The following is a 27,197-nucleotide window of genomic DNA, read 5'->3' as shown; positions in this document are numbered from 1 at the left end:
CTGGAGTACAAGGGAATAGGAATGGAGCTGAACAGATCCAACACCTGAAAGGACAAATGGATCTCAAAATATGAAACCATGAAAAAGACCCTTCATTCAATAAAGCAACAGAATTGGCAGTAAGGAGAGGTAAGAAGCATTTCTTAAGTCTAACAAATGAGCATACAGTGAGCGCCACAAAATTGCTAACTTATGTTGTGTCAAAGGGTTTGTTACAGCTGACCACACCTCTCAAGATCTAAGAAGAGCTGAGTGGGATGGCAGATGTCAGAAGATTCATCTTTCAGGAGGTGATGAACCTGCTTGTCACTTCTGAGTGACATCAGTGGCTTTGGTTTTACTTTCAGATGAAGGAAACACAGCCAGCATGGCCAGTATTCATGAAACAATGTTCAAAAGTTGCCTGGGGTCACCTCTTGGGTTAAGGGGAGCAGCTGGTCCCATCTGCTGGGATGGAAGCAAAGAAGAAACCACTGGAGGCTGGTTAGTCCTGGGACACAGACAATACCCTGGAGGGGCCTGGGGTAGGGTGTGTAACCATAGTGACCAGTGGGTCCTTTCCCCACTGTGGTCCTGGCTCGCATGCACAGGGTGAAACTGATCGCCATGTTTGGGGTCAGGAAGGAATTTTCCTCCAGGGCAGATTGGCCAGAGACCCTGGAGGTTTTTCGCCTTCCTCTGGGGCATTGAGCAGGGACCAGCCCTTTGGGCCATTTAGAAACAGACAATAAAATCCATCAGAGAACTTGTCTCCCTTTGTCTTTTGCATTTTCTATAAACCCGTCCTGTGCCCCTCTGCCATGCCCATGCTCCCAGCCATGTAGCAGGCAGAGTCCCTCCCACGTGCACTGGTCCCCCCCCCCAGTGCCAGCATGGCCCCATGTCGCTCTGCCACCCCAGCAGGGCCCCGCCCAGGGGAGAACAGCCCGCTGTCCCAGAGAGGGAAAAGCCGTGTGCAAGGCCCCCCAGGGACGGGGAGGGGAAATGGCCAGGTTCACCTGTCGAGGGGAGAGCAGGAAGCACAGCGGCACTGTTACCATGTTCCTCTCCCAGGATGCCCGGAGGGGCCAGGGCAAGGCCTTTGGTCGGCCACATCCAAGTGCTCTGCCCGGCTGCTCTGGTGGTAAGAGCCCCTCTGGCCAAGCCACCGACTAGCTGCTCTGAAAGGGGTGGTCAATGACCCCAAAGCAACTCTTCCATTGGCATGGTGGGGCCACCGCTTCCTGAGCGCCTGAATTGGCCTCACAGCCTAGCAGCAAATAATAGGACTCAGGGCGGGTTCAACTCTGGCTGCCCCTCGCTCCAGATGGGGCCCTTGGGGATCCAAGAAGCTCTTGCCTTCAGCCAGCCCTTTCCCAGGAGCTGGGAGCCAGAAGCCTGCTGTCCCCTGCAGTCTGCTCCAGCTGTGCGCTCTTCTCTTTTAACCCCCCTCTCCAAGTCTGGCACCTCTCGGGGCAGTGCTGGGTTGGCCCACAAGCGCTCATTCCCCCTTTATGGCCCAGCGGGGGATCTGTAGATCTCATTGCAGGCATTCTGGGAAATCAGAACTCCATGATCTGCCCCAGGGGACGGGGATCACGACCAGGGGACACGGGACAGGGTCAGTTAGTGTTAGTAGCACGCGGCTGGAGGGGATGAGATGAGGGAGAGGGGCCAGCACCATGTTACTTCTGCGTCGACTTCCTGCCCCTCCCCCATCAGCTTCCCAGGCAGATGGAACCCAAACCACAGGGCAATGCTGAAAACGTTATTGTAGGGTCTCAAACCTCTATATACCCAGCCGCCTGAAAGCCATCGGGGCCCGATTCTCCCTGCAGGGAGACAGCCTCTCCCAGGTGAAGTCAATAGGAGTGACTCGTACCTTGGGAAGGCGGTTGGGGGGAGAATGCGATATCCTGTGCAAAGATACCACGTGAACTGTCGGTGTCGCTCACCAACAGCGGTGCAGGAGGGGACCTAACATTAGAGAAGAGCAAAATGGGGAAGGCCGTGGTCTTGGTTTTGCTACAATCTCCTCATTTCAGCTTCTATTTGGCAACATGAACCCAAACCGAGTGCAGGGGGAGGAAGGTCAGTTCAGGGATTTATTTGATTGTAAACCCCCCCTCCCCCCGATCATGGTGCTCACTTTCTGCATCTCAGGGGACTCTGGGAGATGCTTCCTGCCATTTCCTACCCCAGTCTCCCTCAGCCAGTTCCTCTTCATAGCCCCTCCCTCTCGGGAATGCCCCCTGCCCCTTATAGCCCCAGGTGCTGCCTGGCCCCCTTCATTGGCCCAACAGGGGTGCAGGACCTACTTCAGTTCCAGGTGCCAGCCACCGAGTGACATACCTTCCCCCCCCCTCCACAAAAACCTGCCTTTTCCCTTACTTGTGAGACCCCCTCTGGACTGCTCTCACCCCCCAACCTAAAATAGACTCCATATATCATAGTCATATAGTCATATTCCCCAAGTGCCCCACGCTCGTTAATGCCAGTCTTACTTTCAGTCAGTCTATAGAATTTCATCTTCTTCAGGGTTTCGAGGTCTCTGCACGCAGTGTCTCTAGCTCTCCCACAAGTTCCTTACCATCAGGATCTGGTCACCCCTCTCCTCCCCAGTGGCCTGATGTTCTGCAGACAGCTGCTCCTTCTGTCGCTGCACCATCGGTAACTCCATTCTGCAGCCTCCAGTCATTCGGGGGCATCTCCTGTGCTCAGGATGGGAACCACAAAACAGGTGTCCCATTTCCCCTTCTGCAGAGGATCACTGCTTTCACCTTGGCCCTGGAGGCTGCACCTGGGTCCCCCCAGCCCCCCCCCCCCCCCCAGAGCCCTGAACTGCACCTGGGTTAGGGAAACCCCTTTTCATGAACCCTAAATAAACTTCAAAAATAACAGAACTGGTTATTTAGAGACATTATTTTGGGAAATTCAACTAATGCCCTTTTATTGGGCAGTCACTGCTCCTTCCTGAATTTAGCACAGGGAAAGCCCATCACTTCTCTCCCTCTCCCCCCACAAGAGGTACCACCAGCAGCGGCTACAAATGCCATTTGTGCTGCAGAGTCCTCCAGGGTCTCCTCTCCACAGCCTGCTTGTTGCTAAAACTCCCCTTCTGCATGGGCTGTGTCAATAGCTTCAGGAGAGAGTCACCTCACTCTCCGATTGGCCAGCCTTAGAGCCCAAGTCACTTAACCCCTTGCATGTGATTGGTGCTGGGATGTAACACGACCACAGGGGAGGGGAGCCGTTTCCAGGTCCAAGTGGTGACACTTCAGCCCATAATGTCACTGGGCATTTAATAGCCGCCTTCTTTGACCACAGGCAGAATTATTGCTGGCAGATCACTGCCTCCCATGACTGACACTGTAACCAGTCTCCTGTATCTTAAGATACTGATAAGTTACTATACATACAATGTCCTTTTCTCCCATCAGCCTTAACACTTTATCCCTTTCCCAGCCTGTTACCTAGGATTAACTGCACTTTCCTACATCACTGGGGCATTGGGAGCTCACTTGAGAAGGGAACATAATGGGGTTTGTGACCTGGGACAAGGTTTTTCTTGTTTGCATTTCACTCTTGAAATAGCAGATTTTTCCTACCCTAGTTTTGGCACAACACTTTGGAGAACTGAAGAATCAGAATGGGACAGTGTCTGTATCCTCAAAAGGTATTTAGGCCCTGAACTCCTGTTGAAATCACCGGGAATTAGGAGTCTAAATATCTTGGTGGATCTGGTCCAGTGACCTCACAGTAGACCGAGCACCAAGCTGCAAGTGGCCCAGTGCTCAAATGAGGCAGGAGAGAATGCTGAGCTACAGTGGAGCTGGTCAAACTTTGTTCAAAAATTTTCTGAAGAAAGTTATTTTGGAAACAATGTCAGTAAAGTGTTTCATTTAAAAAAAAATTGCAGGAGAGCCAAAAAATTCAGTTTTTGAAAACTGAAACATTGAAAAACAAAAAATATTTCCCTAAAAATCCAAAGACATCACAGAAAGATTCATTTGTTCCTTTCAAAAGTTTGTGGAAGATATTTAACAGTTTCTGACCAGGTCTAGCCCCAAAGACCCTGTACAATTTTCTTTCAGGCTGTATGCACCAATCCATCCACTGGAACAGTACCTAACTTATCTAGTTCAGGAGTGTTATTGTAGCTGTGTGGGTCCCAGGATGAGACACAGACAAGATGCGTGACATAATGTCTTTTACTGGACCAAGTTCTGATGGTGGAAGAGAAGCTTTCCAGCTTCTTGTGACCTGTGGAGCTTGAAAACCAGCAAAAGTTGGTTCAGTAAGCGATTACCTGCCTCACCCACCTTGTCTGTGTTTTACGAGTGTCGGTCACCATGGTACGGGAACTCTGTGGCGCTGGTAGCAGAGCTCACAGCTACCAGCCCATGCAATGTGCATGCCTGGCAGCCTGAAATGCAGATGTTATGCAGCTCACTACCACCACCCATTGGTGAAGAGAAGAAAGAGCAGCCAACACCTGCTCCATCAGCTGTTTACCCAGAACTCTGCCGCACTCCGTCAGCAAACAGGGGAAGTACAGCTAATGAACTCTTCCTAAGCTTTCTACCTGAAACCCTCCATGATGTTTTGGGTCCTCACCGGGACTGTACACGAGCCCCAAGTTGGTCAGATAATGGGACTGAACGGAGACTGAGGAGAACAAGGCTCCTACCTGGAGGCAAGAACTCTGCTCAGGGGTCCTGTCACCCTCTCCACCGAGGACTTTGCAAAGAGATGGCACTGTGGAGACTTCTCAACAAGAGGCGGCATTGAGGGGGATCTTGGCTAAAGCTGAAGTAAAGGGAAGTGAACTCTGGTGAAGGACCCCGACACAGCACCAGTACAGCTGAGATCACTATAGCTGGGATAGGTGGGGGGAGGGGCTCACAAGAATTGACAAGACCCTTCCCTGAGGGAAGCTGAAAGTTTCTGCTTTGGTTCTCCCCAAACTGAACTGCCTTGAAATCCCTCTCCAGGGAAGTTCCCACGTGCCAGGGCGTGTAGCCGAGATCACAGCTTGACCAGCCACTCCTTAAGGCAGCTCGGTGGGTCACTGTTCTTCCCAGCAGGGTCTCCATCTATTTTAAAGCAGCCCCACCCCCATCCACCTGCCCATTCGTGAGGTGATTTGAAGTGAAAATGGGGTCATAGCACAGTGAGGTCCCAGCGCAGGTGAACCCTGTTAGGAACACTCCCGCCAGCCCCACGCCCTGTCACAGGAGCGGAAAGCCGTGTGCTAAGGGGGCACAGAGGGGTCACCAGTATTAGCTCCATTTTACAGATGGGAGAATCTGACACAGAAAGGAGAAGTGACTTGCCCAAAGCCACACAGGGAGTCTAGCAGAGAGCCAGGAACGGGATCCCGGAGTCCTAACCAATAGAGAGCCCTGCCTCCCTTGAGTCTTGTGTTTCTTGTCCTGACGTCAGTCACCTGTTGAGACCTGGGAGTTCAGAGGGGAGCCTCCTGCCCCAGAGCTACCATGTCCCAAGAAATAATGACTCAATACTGGGATGGCAGCAGCTTGGCCCCCCAATATTGCACCACAGGAGATACAACAGTGGAATGACAGCAACACACTCTGGTCCCAGGGAGAAGCAGCACTGGTGAGCCTGAGAAACCCAGGTTAGCTACACTCAGAAACCGCGTTGGCATGTGCGGGGGCAGGCGTGTGACAGCAAAGCAAAGGAGGAGCCACCATGGGGAATGGGAAGAAGGTCTCTGTGAGCAGAACAGCCACCTCCTGTCCTTTGCTCCACAGCCCTAGGATTGGCCCAGTTGGTGACTTCAGACAGCACTGCACACTGCCACCACCACCGTGCCACCGATGGCATCTGGTCACCGGTCTCCTGGGAGCCTTCAACAATCCCAGCCTCAGTTTCTAGCCTTTGTGGTGTCAGAAAAAGCCCTTCCTCCTGCAGAGCTGTCATCCTGAGCCTGCAGGCAGGCAGAAACAATAGCTCAGAGATGTGAACTGCTCAGTGCATCATAAGAGAAGTGTTAATTCTGTACCAAACTGTGACTGTCTACGTTAACTATTTCATTGCGGAGCATTTTAACAGCCAACCAGTGTGTTTATCTCAAATCGGAAGTAGTGAGAAAATTCCCCAGGCAATTTTCATTTTCAATACTAAACTCTGCAGGACAAGCACAATTAAAAATTGAGAGACAGCATAAAAACAGCAAAATGCAACAGCAGAGGGGACATTGTACTGATCATATTAATCACTGACATAATTAAAAGGCATCCACTGTTAAAATGTAGCCATAACTACTGCAAGCTCCTCAGCTTGTAGCATTTCAACAAAGATCACTCACATTTTCCCCGTCAGAACATTTCATACAGAACATTGCTTGTTTGAAAAAGATTCCATTTTGTCAGTTTCCTTTTAAAAAAAGTGTCAAACAGAAAGAACAAAAACAGTTTTCAGCAGAGTTTTTTGTGGGGGGAAATTCCCAGCATCACCAGTGATTGCCTGGTGGGCCAGGGTGACTTGACCACCACAGGATTTATTTACAGGGGGTGGGAGAAGAGAGTGGCAGGGAAGCCAGAGAATGTAGCAAGTCTTTTGGACAGGACTGCAGTAGTATTTATTTTATCATCTACACCAACTTATTGTCCCATTTCCCCATGAGTTCACCAAGTTTCCCCAAATTCAGTATGTTCTTTTCCAAGGGGTTACTTCACCAGACACTGATCTGCTGCTGTCTTTAGTACAGCCCCTGCCACTCCATACGCAGTCTGTTGCTCTTTAGCACGGCTTTTCCTTCCAGCAGTGGAGTGAGCTGGGTCTGACATAGATCCCAGACCTCTCCCACCACTAGCAGCCTCTGAGCAGATTGGTGGTTAACTGGAGCCACAGGACCATGCCCTACTTTTCATGTTTAGGGGTAGTCTATTATCTACAGCTGCTTGGGTTGTTGGTGGGTTTTTTGCTGCCTTCCACTCATATGATAGCTCACTCGGTCACATCCAGCCAACTCTCCACAGGGGTCCTGCTGCAATATTGAGGACAAGCCTGCTGTAGAATGCCTTGTTGATAGCCAATGGGAACATTATAAGGAAAGGAGAATCTGGGCAGGAAGACAATGGCGAATTGGTAACACAGAAACAACTAGGAGAAGAATGGGTAGAGCCTGCCTGTGAACCTTTATGGGAACAGGCAGAGAACGGCAGGCAGGACAATGGCAGTGGGATTTGGACATGATCTAACCTACCTCCCACCATGCTACCTTGCCCCTAGATAAGCATCCGACTCAACCTCCCTCTCCACCTCCATAGCTGGTCTTTCCAAACACCTGCAGTCATGTGCTCCTGGCTGACCTCCCCATCCAGTCCCCCAGTTGACCTTAGCCAGCATTCCCAGCTGCAGGTCATTCCAACAGCAGTTCATCTCTTGGGGTACGTCTATACTTACCTCTGGGTTCGGCGGTAAGCAATCGATCTTCTGGGATCGATTTATTGCGTCTTGTCTAGACGCGATAAATCGATCCCGGAAGTGCTCGCCATCGACGCTGGTACTCCTGCTGTGCGAGAGGAATACGTGCAATAGACGGGGGAGCCTGCCTGCCGCGTGTGGACCCACGGTAAGTACCTTGTATTTCGAACTAAGGTACTTCGACTTCAGCTACGTTATTCACGTAGCTGAAGTTGCGTATCTTAGTTCGAACTGGGGGGTTAGTGTGGACCAGCCCTTGGTTAACAACAAACAACCCCTATGTGCATTGAACTGAGAGGAGTGTCCATGCTTCTGTTTGACCTGTGATCAGCAAGGCTGTGGGTGAAATCCCAGCACTATGGGAGTCAATGGCAAAGTTCCCACTGACTTCAGTGGGGCTAGAACTTTACCCTGTGCTCCTTTCCCACCACAGCCGGGAACATTCACACAGATTTCCTCTGAGTGGGTATGAGGGATGGGGCTGTGTTTTACTGCAGTAGGGTCTTATGCGGGGGGGGGGGGGGGGGGAGACAGAGAACCCAGGGGAAATGCCACTCCTCTTCATTACAGTGGAGTGCACAACTCTGAGCTTGTGTGTGAACACTGGGGAGCTAAACCCTGGTTTGCAAGTTTACCTGGGGCACAGGCCTTGGCCCAGCTTTCTGCACCATAGGGAATTTCATCTGATGGGGGAAGCTTGTCAATATCCCTTTACTACAGGTGTTTTTAGAAGACTCCTTCATACAGTATCTAATTTTGCTTCTTTGTTAGCACCTGGAGCCAATTAGAAACAGCCAGGGAGCAGGGCAGGAGATTGGGAAGCTTTGGGCCAGAAGGGGAGACAACCAGAGAATAGCAAGGGAAAGAGGGAAGGGGAAGTAGAACAGGGTGGCACTCACCTCTCATGAGCACCCCCTGGTCAAGTATGTCTGCAGTCTTCAAATAGTATCAGGCCATACCCCCAGGAAGTCCTCCCTCCCTGGAGACGATCATTTTCACCCACTGGGTCTCTTCTGGTCCCAGCTCTCCATCTGGGACTCTTAGCAGTTCTGTTCCCCTTCTGGGGGTGCATGGCAGTTCAACTGTAAGTCCACTTCCCCAGTGGCCAATGGGAGGGGAGGGGACCCAGGCCCACCCACTACTCCAAGTCCCAGCCCAGGGATCCTAAGAATAGCAGCCACACACCACAGATACTTCACTGGGCCACTTCCCCACAGCATTGTCGGCAGATGGCTGTGTTTACCTGTTAGTCTTCCTGTATATGTGTGTGCTGGCAAGTGGGCAATGATGCCTTGCAGTGACATGTGATCATGTCACCTGAACTGGAACCCATCTTTAACCTGGTGCTTTTCCAGTGGGGGGGGGGAGGGGGGGGTGGAAACCCAGAGGGACAAAGGGTTCCCGCCTCATGCAAAAGATATATAAAGGGGTGGAACTGAACAAGGGGGGAGAGGAGGCATCATGAAGAATCCCCTAGCTATCACCTGAGCTGGAACAAGAGCTGTACCAGAGGAAAGAATTGTGCCCAGGCCTGGAAGGTGTCCAGTCTGAGAAAAAACTTCCTGAAGCATCTCTGAGGGTGAGATTATCTGTATTCAGTTTGATTGGGCATAGATTTGCGCATTTTATTTTATTTTGCTTGGTGACTTAGGCTAGGTCCACACTACCCGCCTGATTCGGCGGGTAGAGATCAATCTTCTGGGATCGATTTATCGCATCTCATCTGGACGTGATAAATCGATCCCAGAAGCGCTCCCCCGTCGACTGCGGAACTCCTGCTCGCCGAGAGGAGGAAGCGCTGTCGACGGGGGAGCTTGCCTGCGCCACGTGGACCCGCAGTAAGTAAACTTAGTTCGATCTAGGAAACGTCGACTTCAGCTACGCTATTCTCGTAGCTGAAGTTGCGTTTCCTAGACTGATCCCCCGCCCCAGTGTAGACTCATAGACTCATAGACTTTAAGGTCAGAAGGGACCAATATGGTCATCTAGTCTGACCTCCCGCATGATGCAGGCCACAAAAGCTGACCCACCCACTTTCCCTTGAAGTCTTTAAATTAAGTCGCAGAGAATCCTCCAGCCTGCGACCCCTGCCCTATGCTGCGGAGGAAGGCGAAAAACCTCCAGGGCCTCTGCCAATCTGCCCTGGAGGAAAATTCCTTCCCGACCCCAAATATGGCGATCAGTAGAACCCCGAGCATACAGGCAAGATTCTACAGCCGGACCCTTATTTTACCAGCGATGGCTCGTTAATGCCTAATTGACTAAAATCACGTTATCCCATCAAACCATTCCCTCCATAAACTTATCTAGCCTACTCTTGAAGTCAGAGAGGTCTTTCGCCCCCACCGTTTCCCTCGGAAGGCTGTTCCAAAATTTCACCCCTCTGACGGTTAGAAACCTTCGTCTAATTTCAAGCCTAAACTTCCCCACGGCCAGTTTATATCCATTTGTTCTCGTGTCCACATTAGTACTGAGCTGAAATAATTCCTCTCCCTCCTTGGTATTTATCCCTTTGATATATTTAAAGAGAGCAATCATATCCCCCCTCAGCCTTCTTTTGGTTAGGCTAAACAAACCGAGCTCCTCAAGTCTCCTTTCATAGGAAAGGTTTTCCATTCCTCGGATCATCCTAGTGTCCCTTCTCTGTACCCGTTCCAGTTTGAGTTCATCCTTTTTAAACATAGGAGACCAGAACTGCACACAGTACTCCAAATGAGGTCTCACCAGCGCCTTGTATAACGGAAGCAGCACCTCCTTGTCCCTACTAGAAATACCTCGCCTAACGCATCCCAAGATCGCATTAGCTTTTTTCACAGCCACGTCACATTGCCGACTCATAGTCATCCTGCGATCAACCAGGACTCCGAGGTCCTTCTCCTCCTCCGTCACTTCCAACCGATGCGTCCCCAGCTTATAACTAAAATTTTTGTTAGTCATCCCTAAATGCATCACCTTACACTTCTCACTATTAAATCTCATCCTATTATTATTACTCCAATTTACAAGGTCATCCAAGTCTCCCTGCAGAATATCCCGATCCTTCTCCGAATTGGCAATACCTCCCAACTTTGTGTCATCCGCAAACTTTATCAGCCCACTCCTACATTCGGTTCTGAGGTCAGTAATGAATAGATTAAATAAAATCGGACCCAAAACCAAACCTTGAGGAACCCCACTGGTGACCTCCCTCCAACCTGACAGTTCACCTTTCAGTACTACCCGCTGCAGTCTCCCCTTTAACCAGTTCTTTATCCACCTCTGGATTTTCATATCGACCAAGCCTTACTTTGTTCTGTCTGTTACTACTTGGAACCACTTGAATCCTACTTTCTGTATTTAATAAAATCACTTTCTACTTAGTAATTAACTCAGAGTATGTATTAATACCTGGGGGAGCAAACAACTGTGCATATCTTTCTATCAGTGTTATAGAGGGCGAACAATTTATGAGTTTGCCCTGCATAAGCTTTATGCAGGGTAAAACGGATTTATCTGGGTTTAGACCCCATTGGGAGTTGGGCATCTGAGTGCTAAAGACAAGCACACTTCTGTGAGCTGTTTTCAGGTAAACCTGCAGCTTTGGGACAAGTGATTCAGACCCTGGGTCTGTGTTGGAGCAGACTGGAGTGTCTGGCTCAGCAAGATAGGGTGCTGGAGTCCTGAGCTGGCAGGGAAAACAGGAACAGAGGTAGTCTTGGTACATCGGGTGGCAGCTCCCAAGGGGGTTTCTGTGATCTAACCCGTCACAGTGGCGTAGTCGGCAGGATCTGTGCACAGCTGATTGCTTTGAGATACTGGTAGTGATTTTAAGTGAATTTTAAGTGTGGTGGCTGGAGAACAGACAAAGTGGTTACCGGTTCGTTATTTTCTGTTTGCTTATTTCGGGAAAGGGAAGTAGGGACAGAAAAGCAAACAAAATAAGTAAGAATGAAGATCAAAAGAAGCTAAAACTACACAAGTTGCAAATTGCCCAAAAAGACTGAACACTGGGCGCTGGGAAAGTCTCTGTTACCGAAGAAGCCCCTGAGCTGAGTGCATCTCAGTTTCAGTGAACTGCAGATGGGTGTGGCCCAACCTCTGTCTGTGCTGAAGCTGACTGGAGTGTCTAATTTAGCAAGACAGGAGTGGAGGTGTGCCTGTTCTGGCAGGAGGGGGTTCTCTGTGGTATCCCAGCTCATCGAGTGATGGTCTCAAGGGAATACAAATGGAAATTGATGTACAATTTGCCTGGGAAAAGGCTGACTTGGAAAAAGAAAAGGCTGCCCACTAGCCTGGACTTAAGAGACAAAGCAATTAAGACCCAGAAGCATGACCTGGCTGTAATGGAGTGGAAGAGGCGCACAGAGACATGTATCCTGGAGCTGGAAGTTGGGGTCCTGGTGGCTGCTGCGGTGGGAACAAACCCCAAGAACTCTAGCTGGAAGCAAACCCAACCTGAGTGAAAAGGGGGGGGGTTTGCTGGCCAGCAAAAGGTCTGTCATAGTTGGTAGCTGTGAGCCTACAGCTGGATCAGGGTCTCTTTCCCTTTTGGGGGACACAGGAGTGTCTGCCCCCATAGGGGAGCCCCAAAATGAATTTTAGGTATACTGCCTCCGCCATGGTCAGTGTCCAAGTCTCTGGCAGTAAGTTCAGGAGGAGGGTGTGACGTTGTGCAGTCTATATGGTTTTATAAAAACATGATAATAAGTGAATATAATGCAACTGGGATATGCTTCGTGCAAAAGGTCTCTTGTAAGGTATCATTACAAAGCTCATAATCTACTGAGTGTGATCATCCTATTTGTAGAAATATACCACTCTTGTATCTAGAACTAGAAATATAAAACATAACTCTGAGGGCCTATTGTAATTATGTAAAGTGTGGGCCATTAATGATGGTTTGGAATCTTGATGACTCCCATTAACAAGGACCATTGTCGGCAGATGGCTGTGTTTACCTGTTAGTCTTCCTGTATATGTGTGTACTGGCAAGTGGGCAATGAAGTCTTGCAGTGACATGTGATCATGTCACCTGAACTGGAATCCATCTTTAACCTGGTGCTTTTCCAGTGGGGGGAGGGGGAGTGGAAACCCAGAGGGACAAAGGGTTCCCGCCTTATGCAAAAGATATCTAAAGGGGTGGAAGAACACAAGGAGGAAAGGAGGCATCATGAAGAATCCCCTAGCTATCACCTAAGCTGGAACAAGAGCTGTACCAGGGGAAAGAATTGTGCCCACGCCTGGAAGGTGTCCAGTCTGAGAAAAAACTTCCTGAAGCATCTCTGAGGGTGAGATTATCTGTATTCAGTTTGATTAGGCACAGATTTGCGCATTTTATTTTATTTTGCTTGGTGACTTACTTTGTTTGTCGGTTACTACTTGGAACCACTTGAATCCTACTTTCTGTATTTAATAAAATCACTTTCTACTTAGTAATTAACTCAGAGTATGTATTAATACCTGGGGGAGCAAACAACTGTGCATATCTCTCTATCAGTGTTATAGAGGGTGAACAATTTATGAGTTTGCCCTGCATAAGCTTTATGCAGGGTAAAACAGATTTATCTGGGTTTAGACCCCATTGGGAGTTGGGCATCTGAGTGCTAAAGACAAGCACACTTCTGTGAGCGGTTTTCAGGTAAACTTGCAGCTTTGGGACAAGTGATTCAGACCCTGGGTCTGTGTTGGAGCAGACGGGAGTGTCTGGCTCAGCAAGACAGGGTGCTAGAGTCCTGAGCTGGTAGGGAAAACAGGAACAGAGGTAGTCTTGGTACATTGGGTGGCAGCTCCCAAGGGGGTTTCTGTGATCTAACCCGTCACAGAAGGAAATGATGAAAGGTGACATTTCACTATTATTTGTTATTGTCTGTTTCTTAATGGCCCTAAGGGCTGGTCCCTGCTCGGTGCCCCAGAGGAAGGTGAAAAACCTCCAGGGTCTCTGGCCAATCTGCCCTAGAGGAAAATTCCTTCCTGACCCCAACCATGGCGACCAGTTTCACCCTGTGCATGCGAGCAAGGACTGCAATGGGAAAGGTCCCACTGGTTGCTATGGTTACATACCCTGTCCCAGTCACACCCTGAGATACAGTCTGTGACCCAGTGCTCGCCAGTCTCCAGTGCTTTCCTTGTGTCAGGCACAACTCACTTATATCTACAAGGATGGAAGCAACGAACAAGCTGCCTTCCTTATCCTGGCAGGTGACCTGATCCATTTCTGAAGTTCTCCAAAAGGTTTGTCAAGGTGACGGTTGTTTCTTCACCAGTACTGTCAGCAACTTCATCATTTCCCTACCGGCTGCTCTGAACAGCTGCACTGCTTTATCCTTGGTGGGTCCAACAGACTTCCTCTAGTGACAGGCATCAGTCAGCTCCTTCGTTAATAGTCACAGATACAACCAGATAATTCTGACCTGTGACAGTCATGCCCAGCTCCACTCTTCAGGTCTGACAGACACAACCTCCTACATTGCATTCTTCTTCCACTGCACTAACTTCTCCTTCCAATCCTTCTCTCTACATCCATAACCAGCTCCTTGGCTTCTCCCTTGCCAGGTGGATTTCAACAACGTTCACAGCAGAAGCAGATGCTTTGCGAACCATTGCACATACAACCAGCTGCACTTGTAACTGACAGAGACAGCTACACTGCTTCCCCCTTAGAACAGCCAACCTTCTCTGATTCATAACCTGACAAGAGTTAGACCTAGCAATGCTGTTTATCATTCAGAAGCCACAAAGAGCAGAATTTTCTTACACTTCTGTGTTACTGTCATCTTGACAATTACAGACAACTCAATTGCTTATCCACTAACAGATAAATCTAGATCCCTTTCCTTCAGGTACACAGCCAACTTCTTTGCTCTGCAGGCAAAGTGTAAGAGTGCGGACTCACCCCCGCGGTGCCTCCTGCTGGTTATCCTGGGAATTAGCTCAATCCAGCCTCCGGAGTGCCCTCTACAGGCCGGTGATCCACCTTGCCCCTTCTGGCCCCCCGTGTCCCTCCCAGGACCCCAGTGCCCTTACCTTGGGTGCTGCTACCCTGGCAGTACCCCCTCAGTACTAGGGTCTCCCTGCCCCAGGGAAACCCCACCCACTAGCCCTACCTCACCTCAGAATAAGGCCACTGCCAGTCACCAACTAGCCCCCACTCCCTGGGGCAGACTGCAGTATAGGCCACTCATCACAGGCAAGGAAGGGTTTGGACCTGCTGCCTTGGCCTAGCCCCGGGCTGCCCTCTGCAACCCCCAGTACCCCTTGGCCTCCTACTAGGCCACAGCCTGGGGCTTTCCAGGCTGGAGCTCCCCAGCCCTGCTCCACTCAGGTACCCTGTGTCTAGCTACCTACGACCAGGCCCTTCTCTCTCTCTAAGTGCAGAGAGAAACTTTGAACTTTTGGCTGTCCTGGCCTTTATAGGGCCAGCTAAGTCTGTTTGGGGTGTGGCCCCAGCTAAGCCTACTTTCCCCCAATCAGCTCAGACTTTGCCCTTCCACAGCCCTCCTCCAGGGCTGTTTTAAACCCCTCAGAGCAGGAGCGGGTGTCCACCCCGCTACACAAAGGTAACAGGTTCCTTTACTCCCGATCCAGTCCCAGGTCTGATCAGCTGCTCTTTGTTTTTTCTCTGAAGTTTGCTCAGTTACATAGCTTGTCGACTGCTTGTAGCTTTCTTCTCTCAATAGGTGAGATCAGCTGCATTTCTTGTACCTGTAAGTATGATCACATCAATCCATGTCCACTGGAACACTGTGAGGCAGGGCATTTCTTACCTCTTGACAGGAACAATCAGCTTCCCTGATTTCTCCCTGGGACACATGTTCCGACTGTTCTTTCATTATGAAGTGATCCCAGCTGTAGTGATCAGGGTTTGAAAGCTATTGAATTACAATTATATATTTGCAGATTCATAGGGTCTTCTATTGAAATGCTGCTTTTTATCTGATTCATACAGGAATAAAAAATGTAAATGCTCACCTCTTTGTCTGTGATGGTCTGAGTATTGCTTTCATTTTGAGAGGTAAAACCAGCTCCAATGTTTAACACTTGATCTACTGATTTCATGCTCATTGGCCAGACTTATCAGAGGCTTTCTTTAGTTCTCTTCAGGAAGAGCCAGTTTTGTTGTTTTCTAAAGTGCAGCCATCTTTTAAAGCCTATCTATCTTGTAAAGTCAGATCTGCTGCATTTTTATCACCTGAAAGATTGAGCAGATCCATTCATTCCTACTTGGAGGCTCTGGGTATCTGTATTGCTTACCTCCTGACAGGAACTAATCATCTTTTCTCATTAGTTCTGGGAAAGCACAGCCTTCCGCTCTCCGCACATCTGGAAGAGTACAATGTGTGACAGATATACTGTATTCATTATCCGTTTTGGAGGGGCATGAATGTAAAAGATGGTTTTCTGATTTCCCCAATATCAACAGAGTTCTGCCCAGTGATGCCTTCAATACTCCCTGAAATGTTGGAATTGATGGGCTGCGGGGTTCCAAATTATCGTGTCACAGACCAAGAGAAATACTATCACGTTGAGTGCACTGTAGCTGTGTCAGTCCCAGGATATTAGAGACAAGGTGGGTGAGGTAATAGCTATTATTGGACCAACTTCTGTTGGTGAGAGAGACGAGCTTTCGCGCTCCATAGAGCTCTTCCTCGGATCTGGAGAGGTACTCCAGCACCACAGCAAAATGCAATGCTTAAACTCCCACATAGATTTCCACCCCAACTTCAACAACCATCACCCATCCAACCAGCCATTAAACTCTCTGGGGAACACTCCCACACTAGCATCAACTTCCTGGACACCACCATCAGCTTCAACAATGGAACCCTACAGACAGCCCTAGACAAGAAACCCACAGAGCACCACACCTCCCTTCATAAACCCAGTAACCACCCCAAACAACCAAGAAATCTGTAATCTACAGCCAGGCATTCAGATAGCACAGAATACGCTCCTAGGAGAAAGCCTGGGCTACACACCTTAATGCACTCAAAACCGCCTGCACCAAACAAGGACATTCTACTAGAGAAGTAGATTGCATCATGGAATGGGCTGTCCAAATGCTTGAATACAGAAATAAAATCTACTCTGACCGTAAACCAGTTGCTACCTACCACACAACACTGGAACCTATACGGGGTATCATCAAACAACTATGACCCATACTCGATGGGGACCACATCCTGAAACAAATCTTCCCTGAACCCCCACTTCTGACCTTCAAACAACCCCGCAGCCTCTCCAAGGGCATCATCAGAAGCAAGCTCCACACAGACCAGGACACACCAACTCAAAGCAGCACCAGATCCTGCCAGAATAACAGATGCAAAATCTGCAGACATATCTCCACTGCTACAATGATCAACACCCCCCACAACTCACCTTTCAAGATCCACGGATCCTACACAAGCCTATCACAACCTGTGGGGTACCTCATCAGCGCACTAAATGCCCCAATAACAACGATGTGCATGAAACCAGACAATGACGATGCTCTTGAATGAACTCACACAGGAAAATGATAAAAGACAAAACCACCCTGTCTCCTGTGGGGAACACTTCCTCAAAGGAAGCCTGCACAACACTTTCAAAAGACGAGCCTGGGAGCTTAAATTCATAAATCTGCTAGACACTAAAAATCATGGACTGAACAGACACTGGATTTATGGCTTGTTACAACAATCTGTAACCCCCTAACCCCCCTTTTTGTCCTATGACTGCAGAAGTGTTAACGGGCCACCCTGCCTTGAATGGTCCTTTGAAATACGTGTTAACTACTTATGCTAAACCAATCGTTCTACTTGTATTTACCTGTGACACTCTGAGTAAGGGCACGTCTCTACTGAAAACACTGCATCAGCCCAGCTGCACCACTGTCTACACAGGAGATTCGGTTGGTGTAACTAACTACATCGTTATGCCGACATAGGTCTGTAGTGTAGACCAGACCTAAGTTTCCAAGAGCTGAAGAAGAGCTCTGCATAAGCTTGAAAGCTTGTCTCGCTCACCAACAGAGGTTGGTCCAATAGAAGATATTCCCTCATCCAACTTGTCTCTCCAATTGCGTATAAGGCCTCACAGGCTTAGCCAGTTAGAAACCTCCCCTCACACCCCATCTCAAAACAGTTTTTGAGTATCTGGGGCGTGACCCTGCATTCCTTGTGCAGCCAAAACCCCCACAGAAATCAGTGGAATGCAGGATCAGGACCATTGTACATACCACAGAATCTCCCCCAGTTTTCCCCACAGCTCTGCCCCCTACACTTGGTGCTGCTCCATCTCCCCCAGCACCACCTGCCCCAGCTCTCTGGAACCAGGCCAGTGTCCTGAGCTCCCCCAAAAGCATTTTGTAGAACAGAGAAGGAAATGCTGGTATTTACCATCGATGGTCACTTGGGTTCCAGTCCCAGGAGATGTCCCATCTTTGCTCCCAACCTGACATACGTAGGTTCCAGAATCAGTGACGTCGGCTTTCTTCACAGTGAGGGAAAGAGACCTCTTTTCTGTATCTCCTGATAATATGATTCGATCTATTACATTGTTCACCTTTGCTGTTACATTGTTTCTGGTTTTATTCCATTCAACAAACCACTTGGTTGAATTATTCCTTGTGTTGAATGTACACTCGATGGTGAACTCTGACCCTTCCATTGCACGGATAGAAGGGGGTGTCTGATTCATCCCAAAGACAGCAGCAGTATTTTCTGCGGCTCCTGAAACACAAAGTTCAGTGTCACTATTTGAAATTGTTGCAACAGGAGGAAGAATTAAATCAAACAAAATTGTTTGCAAATGATCCGCTGCAGAATGTTTCCATTTCTCTACAAGGAAGCCAAGTGCGGGAGCAGGAACTCTCTGCTGAAGGTCACGGCATGACGTTCAGAGCGGTGAGTGGGGAGGGCTCAGACTGGGCAGTTTGCACAGGCCCCACTGGCACTGTTAGCCGGCCTGCCCCACTGGCTCCAGTCTGCCGTCTGGGCTCCAGGGGACCTCTCCCTAAGTGCCAGTGAGAGAGCACTTGGTGGCTCCTAGGGATCTAGAGAGAAGCCCGGATGCAGGGAATTGGGCCTGCAGGCCCCACGGTGGAGTGTCTGCTCCAGGGAGGCAAATCTCAACAACAATGGGCCAACCAGAGACTTGGGGAGGGAGGCAGGGTTCAAAGAAGGGAGATAGAGATGGGAGAGACGAGACAAAAGGAAGGTGGCGGGACGGGAAGACTGAGGGAAAGAGAGAGCTGGGAGTGGAAAAGAGAGGATGGGAGAGAGAGAGTGTGTGCAAAGCAGGGGAGAGGGATAGAAAGATGTAGAGGGCCTAAGGAAAGGGGAAGTAAAATAGACAAAAATGAAAATTATGTGAGGCAAATACGAGATGAAAGGAAGACAATGATCATCGTTATTATTTATACTTATTCCCATTGCACCTAGAGTCTTCAGGCAGTAGTGCAGCCCCGTTGTTTTAGGCCCTGTACATACAGACTGTAAGAGCCAGTCCCTGCCCTGAAGAGCTCACTGTCTAAGAGTGGGAGAAGAAAAAGATACTGTAGAGGGGGAGTTTACTTATTCCCTGTGCACAGGGGCACCACCAGTCTCTTCCCAGTAGGGGGGCTGAGATGGGCCAGACAGAAAATTGGGGGGCTGAGCCCCCCATTGCCACAAGGCCCCGCCCCTCTTTGTAGCCCCTCTCCATGGCCAAGTCGGAGGCCGGGACCGGGCAGTGAAGTTGTTGGCTGCTGACAGCCAGTAAGAGCTGCCCTGGCTGGGGAACCTGGCTTCGGGGCTGGCAGAGCCCTCGGGGAGCAGCAACCACAGGGGTGGGGCCCAGGAGCCTGGCCTGGAGTGGGTCAGTCTGGGCTGCTGTGGGGAGCCCTGGATCTACCACCTGCCCTGGGCGCTGCGCCGTGGTGCGTGGGGATAGGAATCAGGGGCTGTTCTCGGGCACCCCAGTCCTCTGCCCAGGTTTATTTCTCCGCTGCTGCTGGAGCTGGGCACCCCGCCAGCAGCCTCGGCTCTCTCCACTCTGCCTTCAGAGCTGGGCAGCTGGAGAGTGGCAGCTGATACAACAGGGCTAAGGCAAATTTTGGGGTGGTTATAGCCCCTGCAAGCGCTGCCCCCACCTATGCACTAGACCACACTGCCTGCCCCCAATTATTATTATTATTATTGTTTATTATTAAGCAATACTGCTAACAAGCATAACACTCTACAGAACAAAGAGCAGGATGATGTATTTCTGTCTTACAGTGCTGATGGAAATACCTTCTATTCCATCAGTAACTAGGCAGGATGTAAACTAGCAATGTTACAGGTAAACTTTTTTTTATTCTGAAGGACTGGATAACTTGCACCCAAGAGCATTAAAAGAATTGGCCGAGGAGCTTGCAGAACCATTTTGTTTTTAATAACTCTTGACACAATGGGGATGTTCCAGAGGATAGGGAAAAAAGCTAATGTTGTGCCAGTATTTTAAAAGGGTAAACGGGTGACCTGGAAAACTCTCAGCTGGTTAGTCTGACTTTAATCCCTGACAAACAAACTTGATATAGTTTTTTGATGACGAATTTGGTTGATAAAGGTAACTGTTGACATAACACTTAGGGCTTGTACACACTACCACTTACCAACCTAAGCACCGGTGTGGACAGCGCTATGTCGGCGGAAGAGCTTCTCCCACAGACATAGCTCCTACCTCTCATGGGGGTGTATTTATTGTGCCAATGGGAAAGCGCTCTCCCGTCGGCAGAGAGCATCTTCACCAGCCACGCTACAGTGGCGCAACAACATCAAGTGTAGACTAGCCCTGAGACTTCTGTAAGGCCTCTGATATTCTGATTTCATATGGTGCTGTGTTTTTAATCAACATAGCATATAGAATCCTAGAATTGTAGGACTGGAAAGGACCTAGTCCAGTCCCCTGCACTCATGGCAGGGCTAAGTATTATCTAGATCATCCCTGACAGGTGTGTGTCTAACCTGCTCTTAAAAATCTCCAGTGATGGAGATTCCACAACCTCCCTAGCCAATTTATTCCAGTGCTTAACCACCCTGACAGTTAGAAAGTTTTTCTTAATATCCAACCTAAACTGCCCTTGCTGCATTTTAAGCCCATTGCTTCTTGTCCTGTCCTCAGAGGTTAAGGAGAACAATTTTTCTCCCTCCTCCTTGTAACAACCTATTATGTGCTTGAAAATTGTTATCATGCCCCCCCCCCCCCCCCCCGCCTCAGTCTTCTCTTCTCCAGACTAAACAAACCCAATTTTTTCCAAACTTCTCTCATAGGTCCTGTTTTCTCGACCTGTAATAATTTTTGTTGCTCTTCTCTTGACTTTCTCTAATTTGTCCACATCTTTCCTGAAATGTGGTGCCCAGAACTGGACACAATGCTCCAGTTGAGGCCTAGTCAGCACAGAGTACAGTGGAAAAATTACTTCTCGTGTCTTGCTTACAACACGCCGGCTAATACATCCCAGAATGATGTTTGCATTTTTATTTTATTTTTTTGCAACAATTTTACTCTGTTGAGTCACATTTAGTTTGTAATCCACTATGATCCTGTAGTGGGGTGGACACCCACTCCTGCCTGGCAGGGCTTGAAAGCAGCCCTGCAGAGGGCTGCAGCTCTAAAAGCTGGGCTGATTGGGGAAATGGCTGCAGCTGGGCCACGCCCCAATCAGGCCACAGCTGGCCTGTATAAAAAGGCTGGGAGCCAAGGGCCAAACAGTCTCTCTCTGCCTTCAGAGAGAGAAGGGCCTGGCTGTAGGGAGACAAAGTACCTGAGTGGAGCAGGGCTGGGGAGCTCTAGCCTGGAAAGCCCCAGGCTGTGGCCTAGTAGAAGGCCAAGGGGTACTGGGGGTTGCAGAGGGAGCCCAGGGGTAGGCCAAGGCAGCAAGTCTAAACCCCCCTTGCCCGTGATGCAGTCTGCCCCAGGGAGCAGGGGCTAGTTGGTGACTGGCAGTGGCCTTATTCTGAGGTGAGGTAGGGATTGCGGGTGGGGGTTCCTCAGGGAGGGGAGACCCTAAGACTGTGGGGTTACTGCCAGGGGGCAGCACCCTAGATAAAAGGGCACCAGGGTCCAGGGAGGAACATGGGGGCCAGAGGACAGGCGGATCACTGGCCTGCAGAGGGTGCTCCAAGGCTGTAAGAGCTAATTCCCTGAGACGATCAGCAGGAGGCGCCGCAGGGGTGAGTCCGCTCCTCTACAGACCCCCAGATCCCTTTCTGCAGTGCTCCTTCCTAGGCAGTCATCTCCCATTTTGTATGTGTGCAGCTCATTGTTCTTTCCTAAGTGTCCTTATTGAATTTCATTCTATTTCTCCAGTTTGTCCACATCATTTTGAATGTTGATCCTACCCTCCAAAGCACTTGCAACCCCTCCCAGCTTGGTATCACCTGTAAACTGTATAAGTCTACTCTCTATGCCATTATTTAAATCACTGATGAAGATATTGAACAGAACTGGACCCAGAACTGATCCCTGTGGGACCCTACTCGATATGCCCTTGCACCTTGACTATGAACCACTGATAATGACTACTCTCTGGGAATGGTTTTCCAATCAGTTATGCACTCGCCTTGTAGTAGCTTCATCTAGGTTGTATTTCCCTAGTTTGTTTATGAGATGGTCATGCGAGACTATATCAAAAGCCTTACTAAAGTCCAGATATACCACATCTACTGCTTCTCACCTATTCACAATCTTTGTTAACCTGTCAAAGAAAGCTATCAGGTTGGTTTGACATGATTTGTTCTTTACAAATCTATGCTGACTATTACTTATCAACTTGCTATATTCTAGGTATTTGCAAATTGATTGCTTAATTACTTGCTCCACTATCTTTCTGGGTACTGAAGTTAAGCTAATTGGCCTGTAATTCCCCCAAGTTATCCTTATTTCCCTTTTCATAGATGGGCACTATATTTGCCCTTTTCCAGTCCTCTGGAATCTCTCCTGTCTTCCATGACTTTTTGAAGATAATCGCTAATGGCTTAGCTAGCGCCTCAGTCAGCTCCTTGAGTATTCTAGGATGTAGTTCATCAGACCCTGGTGACTTGAAAACATCTAACTTGTTTTTTCCCCCTATTTTATCCTCAGATCCTACCTCATTTTCACTGGCATTCACTATGTGAGACATCCAATCACTACTCATCTTTTCGGTGAAAACTGAAACAAAAATGTCATTTAGCACCTCTGCCATTTCCACACTTTCTGTTACTGTTTCCCCCGCCCCTCGTTGAGTAACAGGCTCACCCTGTCCTTGGTCATCGTCTTGCTTGTAATGTGATTTAGCTCAAAGAAGTTCAGGGCTTGATGCAGGAATTACTAAGCGAGATTCTATGACCTGTGTTATGCAGGAGGTCAGTGTAGATGTTCATAATGATCCTAACCTGGCCTTGAAATCTATCTAACTATGAACACATGAAACACAGGACGTTATTCTGCTGCACCTTGTCAGAGCTTAAGTCTGTCCACTTTTGCCTTAGCTTCTAGTTCCTTCAGTTGAATATCTGCCATTCTTTGTTCATGTTCAAAACACAGGCGTTCTCTTTCAGCAGCTTCTCCTTCCATATCAGCTATGTTTGGCTTTTGTTCAAGTTGTAGCTGCTGGTTTCTCACCGCAAACATTTTCGCTGGGGCTGCTTCCTTATCACTGGTAATTAACAGATTTTTCAGTTCCTGCTCTGGGGCCTTTTTCTTAAGACAACCCCCTCTAGGCTTTTTCTGTCAGGAACTTGATCATGGGTCTCTTACTGTAACTGATTTTTAGCCCTTAGACTCTACAATATCAAAATTAATTTTTTTGACAAGCGTGTGATTCTCATCCAAAAGCCCAATTAACCTGTAGTAACGTGTATCCAGGCAGGACAACACCACTGTGACCAGGGTCCCGGGGGGAGCCAACTGTGGTCACTCAATTAGGGTGAACTGCAAAGAGTGGGGCAGCCTCATCTCCAGCCGCAGCCCCGGTTTCAGCCCCAAACTCCCAGCCCTGCTCCTGGCTGCAGCCCCGGACACAGCAATGGCTCCATTCCCAGCCATGGCCTCAGCCGCAGCTCCCACATCAGCCTCAGCTATTGGCCATGCCTGCAGATCGGTTCTCCACTCCCAGCTGCGGCTCCCAACCACGGTTTCCAGAGAGGGTGCAGACACGTTCCATTACGGGTAAGGGGGGGGGGGGCGACAGAAAAAGTTTGGGGACCCGCCTCAGGGAGCTGGCAGGGGAAGTGGGATGGGAACCCTGGAGTTAGCTGCAAAAGGGGGCTGGGGCAAGGTGGAATCGTTCACAATGGGGCTATTCAGCATGAGCAAGGGGGGCAGAATCTAGGGCAATCATAAAACAGCTTCTTTACCAGCTTTGCTGACACAGCGGCCAAAATCTGTTCCCACAGACATCAGTGGAGTTGTGCCAGCTGTGAATTCAGATCAGTCCATTGTTTGTTAAACTATGGCCAGGTCTGTTCTAGAAAAGCTTTGCTACTCTAACTATACTGGCAAACCATCCCAGAGGAGAGACAGCTCACAGCAGGGGGGGAAGTGCTCTTGCTAGTACAGCTTCCACCAGCTCCTTCAGCAAAATAAGCTACACTGCCCACAGCACTTTCCGGCTGGTAGAGCATCTACACTGGGCCTTTTGCTGATACAGAACGTCTTCATAAAAATCACACCTCTCAGTGACAGTTCTGTACCGGGAGGAGTTTCTAGTGTGCACCTGGCATAAGAAAATGCTGTAAATTGATTTTCAGTGATGATGCTCAGATCAAAACCAATAACACAGTCGTTACCTCTCTACGCCCTTTAATTCCACAGAAAGATTTGTTACAGTTCCTCCCTCCTTCCCCTGAAACACTCGCTTCTCTGAAAGAGCCAAACCCCACAAACTCACCCAGCCATGGAGACAGGAGAAGTGGCCAAAGCAGAGAGAGCCTTTCCAGCTGGGCTCTCATGTTCCTTCGAGAACCTTTCCCTGGCAGCGCTGTCAGGGGCCCTAACTGAGGAGGTGTCAGATCTGCTGCTACAACAGCCGGTGCTCTTAGTTCTTGCAGCTCGTTGGCTGAGGTAACCCCAGAGCCATTGCTGCACTCTCTCTCCCCGTCCCCTTTCCGCGCTGTCCCTTATGAACTCTCCTCTGCTCGATGGTATTTTTATCTGCTGATTCTTTGTTCCATGTGTGAGTTTCCTGCCAGTATCCCCTGCCAACTTCCCTATTCTGTCACACTGAATGTTCTCAGATCACACAGTGAATTTAAAAATATTACTGTTGAATTAATTTTTAAAACTTCCTCTCTATCAAACTCTACACTAACCCTGCCTTTCAACGTTTGAAAGTATCAGACCAGCAATGTCCATGGCCCTGAATCTCCCTCGGCGAGGTGTGAGTCATTCCAGTTGTATCCTCTCGGAGGGGGTGTGGATCGGGGACCAGAATAACAAATATACCATGTAAAATACAGGTGTCATTCCCAAAGAGCGGTGCAGTGGGGTTGTAGTACAAAGAGTGAGCAAAATGGAGGGATAGTTTTAACTTTGCTTTGGAAAATCTCATCAGGTTCTATTCCCTTCTGCAAAACTAAACCCCAAACCCCGCCATGGGTCACACCTGAGTCCTATTTTATCTGAGGCCCCACAGCTCATGAAGGGTTTGGGTGGGCAGTTCTGCTGTTGGCCCATCAGTCCCTCACACTGACATGCAGCCTGCATATGGAAGGCCTTCGTAGCTGCAGAATTCAATCCATGATTAAGAATGAAAATCCCTGATACATGCCGCAACATCCAGGAGATGGCAGACCCAGGTGCACAGATGTGACGTCCCTTCATACAAAATGATGCAACTTAACTCTGCACAGGAAATGACACACACCTGGCAATCTAAGTTTGAAAAGAAGAGTGTGTTTTACTTAACCAGAAGAGCAGTGCAGTGTCCATTGGTAATAAGCAATGCCCCAATGGAGCGTAAGCAAAGCACGGGGTCACCCCTGTGAAGGGTGGAGGAGAGCAGCTGTATCTGGTGTGATAAGGAATGTCCCTGGTGATCGTGTTTGGGAAGAAGACAACACCGTTGGCCATACATGTCTAGGTGTGAGCAATGCAACAGGTTTCAGCTGTCACAATGGAGGCAACGAAGTATGTCACACCTGCCAAGAGGAAGACAATGCAGATGGGCAAAGGGAAATCTCACGGTACTTCAGACAGACTAAGGCAAGATCTACACTAGTGGCTGTATTCCGTGTCTAGGCGTGTGGTTGAGCAATCACCCCCTGTTGTCCCCCCAGAACCAAGTGTCTGCAGGCAAACAGAGAACGAGGGAGCTAGGCCACCTGAGGGGTGCGGTGTACATGCCTCCGGCTGTGGCCTGGCCCCGTTCCCATGCCAACTGGCAGCATGGACGGGGGTAAAGGGACTACACCAAGTCTCCAGTTTCAATACTCCTCCACCCCCAGTCGCACAATGGACTGAATCCTTTTCTGCCTGGTCCTTCCCCAATCTATAAAGGGCCGTGTCCCCCGTTTTCACCCGTAGACATGAACTGCGCTGACCACATCACAACAGCTTTCCGCTGCACTCTTTGATCAGCACAGGTGAAGGTGGATCCTGCTCCAAGAGCAGCCCCCTGGCTCACCGGCCACGCTTGGGCGCTGCTGATCAGTGTGTGGTTGGAGTACACCATCCTCCCTGGCTTTGTGCCCCCCATCTGGGCATTTCTCGGCCAGCACGCTGGCAGTGACAGTCCTGCGGCTGCACAGAATGGGCGAAGGGAGGGGGCGGGTTTTGAAGAGTTCCCGTTGAGGGTGGGACCGTTGTAGAAAGCGTACAGTTGTTTGTCTAATAGCCGTTTTCTTTCTCCCTTCAGTTTCAGTGCTTCTCTTCTCCCCCCCGCTCCAATCTTACTACAAAGAGGAGCTGCACAGAACCGGGGTGGAGTTTGGGGGTTAGGTCCAGGGAGGGGAAGGGGACACTAGTTATCTGAGAAAAAGTTAGTCCCAGCAGTCCTCTCTCCCTTGGAAGATGACAAAATTCTCCTCTCCCTGTCCCTGGGGTTTGGCTTCTCCCCGCACTGAGCCATGCTGCACAAGTTCGGAAATGAGGGCGCATAAGGAAGCCGGTCTGGCAGCTGGATAAACACAGTGCGCTGTCCCTTTGCTACGGAGAGCTGAGGGGCTTGTGGTGCTGCTCTGAAACTCCAGGGAACCAAATAAAGGGGCCCTGTCTCTTTCTTTCCCTGCACTTTCCCCTGTTAGGCAGGCACAGAGGCAGGATTTTCTGGTGATGCCGGGCCAGGGTGGGGCAGAGGGTGGTCATAGTTCACATTTTCCTTTGCACGGCAACTCCATGTGCTTGATGAGAATATAGTCAATTTCCAGTCAAATTGCCTCCCAGTCCTGTAAGCACATTTCAACAAATTTCTAGTGTAGCAGAAGCTGAAGCTGGGTCTTGATGGTCAAGGGCAGAACGTATCTGCTTAGTCCATCTTCACAGCCAATCAAACCCCTCCATTCAGCGACAGGTACAGGGGTGACCATTTACAGAAACATCTCTCTGGTGTAGAGTACCGGATCTCCTCCACCGGATTGCAAAGCCATGTCCCTGTTCCATGCTGGTACCTTGATAATCTCTATTTTCTCCAAATGTTGGCCGGCCTTAAAGAAGAAATTGTAAGCTGGTAGCATAGCCCTGGTATGAACTGCCACTCCCTGGGCTCCTGAGAGTCTATGAAAATTCTAAATATTTAAAACCTTAGTACACGTACCTTAGTATCAGTAGCCTCTTCTCCTTCCTCATGGGCTGCAAAAGTTGTC

General features: G+C 49.4%; 1 protein-coding gene across 1 annotated transcript in view; it reads right to left on the bottom strand.

Annotated features, from left to right (window-relative positions):
* LOC135888893 (cell surface A33 antigen-like) overlaps positions 1 to 24,347 on the bottom strand; it is a 96,493-nt gene extending 72,146 nt beyond the window's left edge. The window contains exons 1-2 of the mRNA XM_065416688.1: positions 24,287 to 24,347; positions 17,790 to 18,122 (exon numbers count right to left, since the gene is read on the bottom strand). Of these exons, the coding sequence (XP_065272760.1) occupies positions 17,790 to 18,122; positions 24,287 to 24,347 (394 nt within the window). The remainder of the gene's footprint in view (positions 1 to 17,789; positions 18,123 to 24,286) is intronic.
* Positions 24,348 to 27,197: the final 2,850 nt, after the last annotated feature.

This window comes from Emys orbicularis, chromosome 14 (genome assembly GCF_028017835.1).
Source record: "Emys orbicularis isolate rEmyOrb1 chromosome 14, rEmyOrb1.hap1, whole genome shotgun sequence".
Classification (NCBI taxonomy): Eukaryota; Metazoa; Chordata; order Testudines; family Emydidae; genus Emys; species Emys orbicularis.
This window is presented reverse-complemented; position numbering and strand designations above follow the sequence as displayed.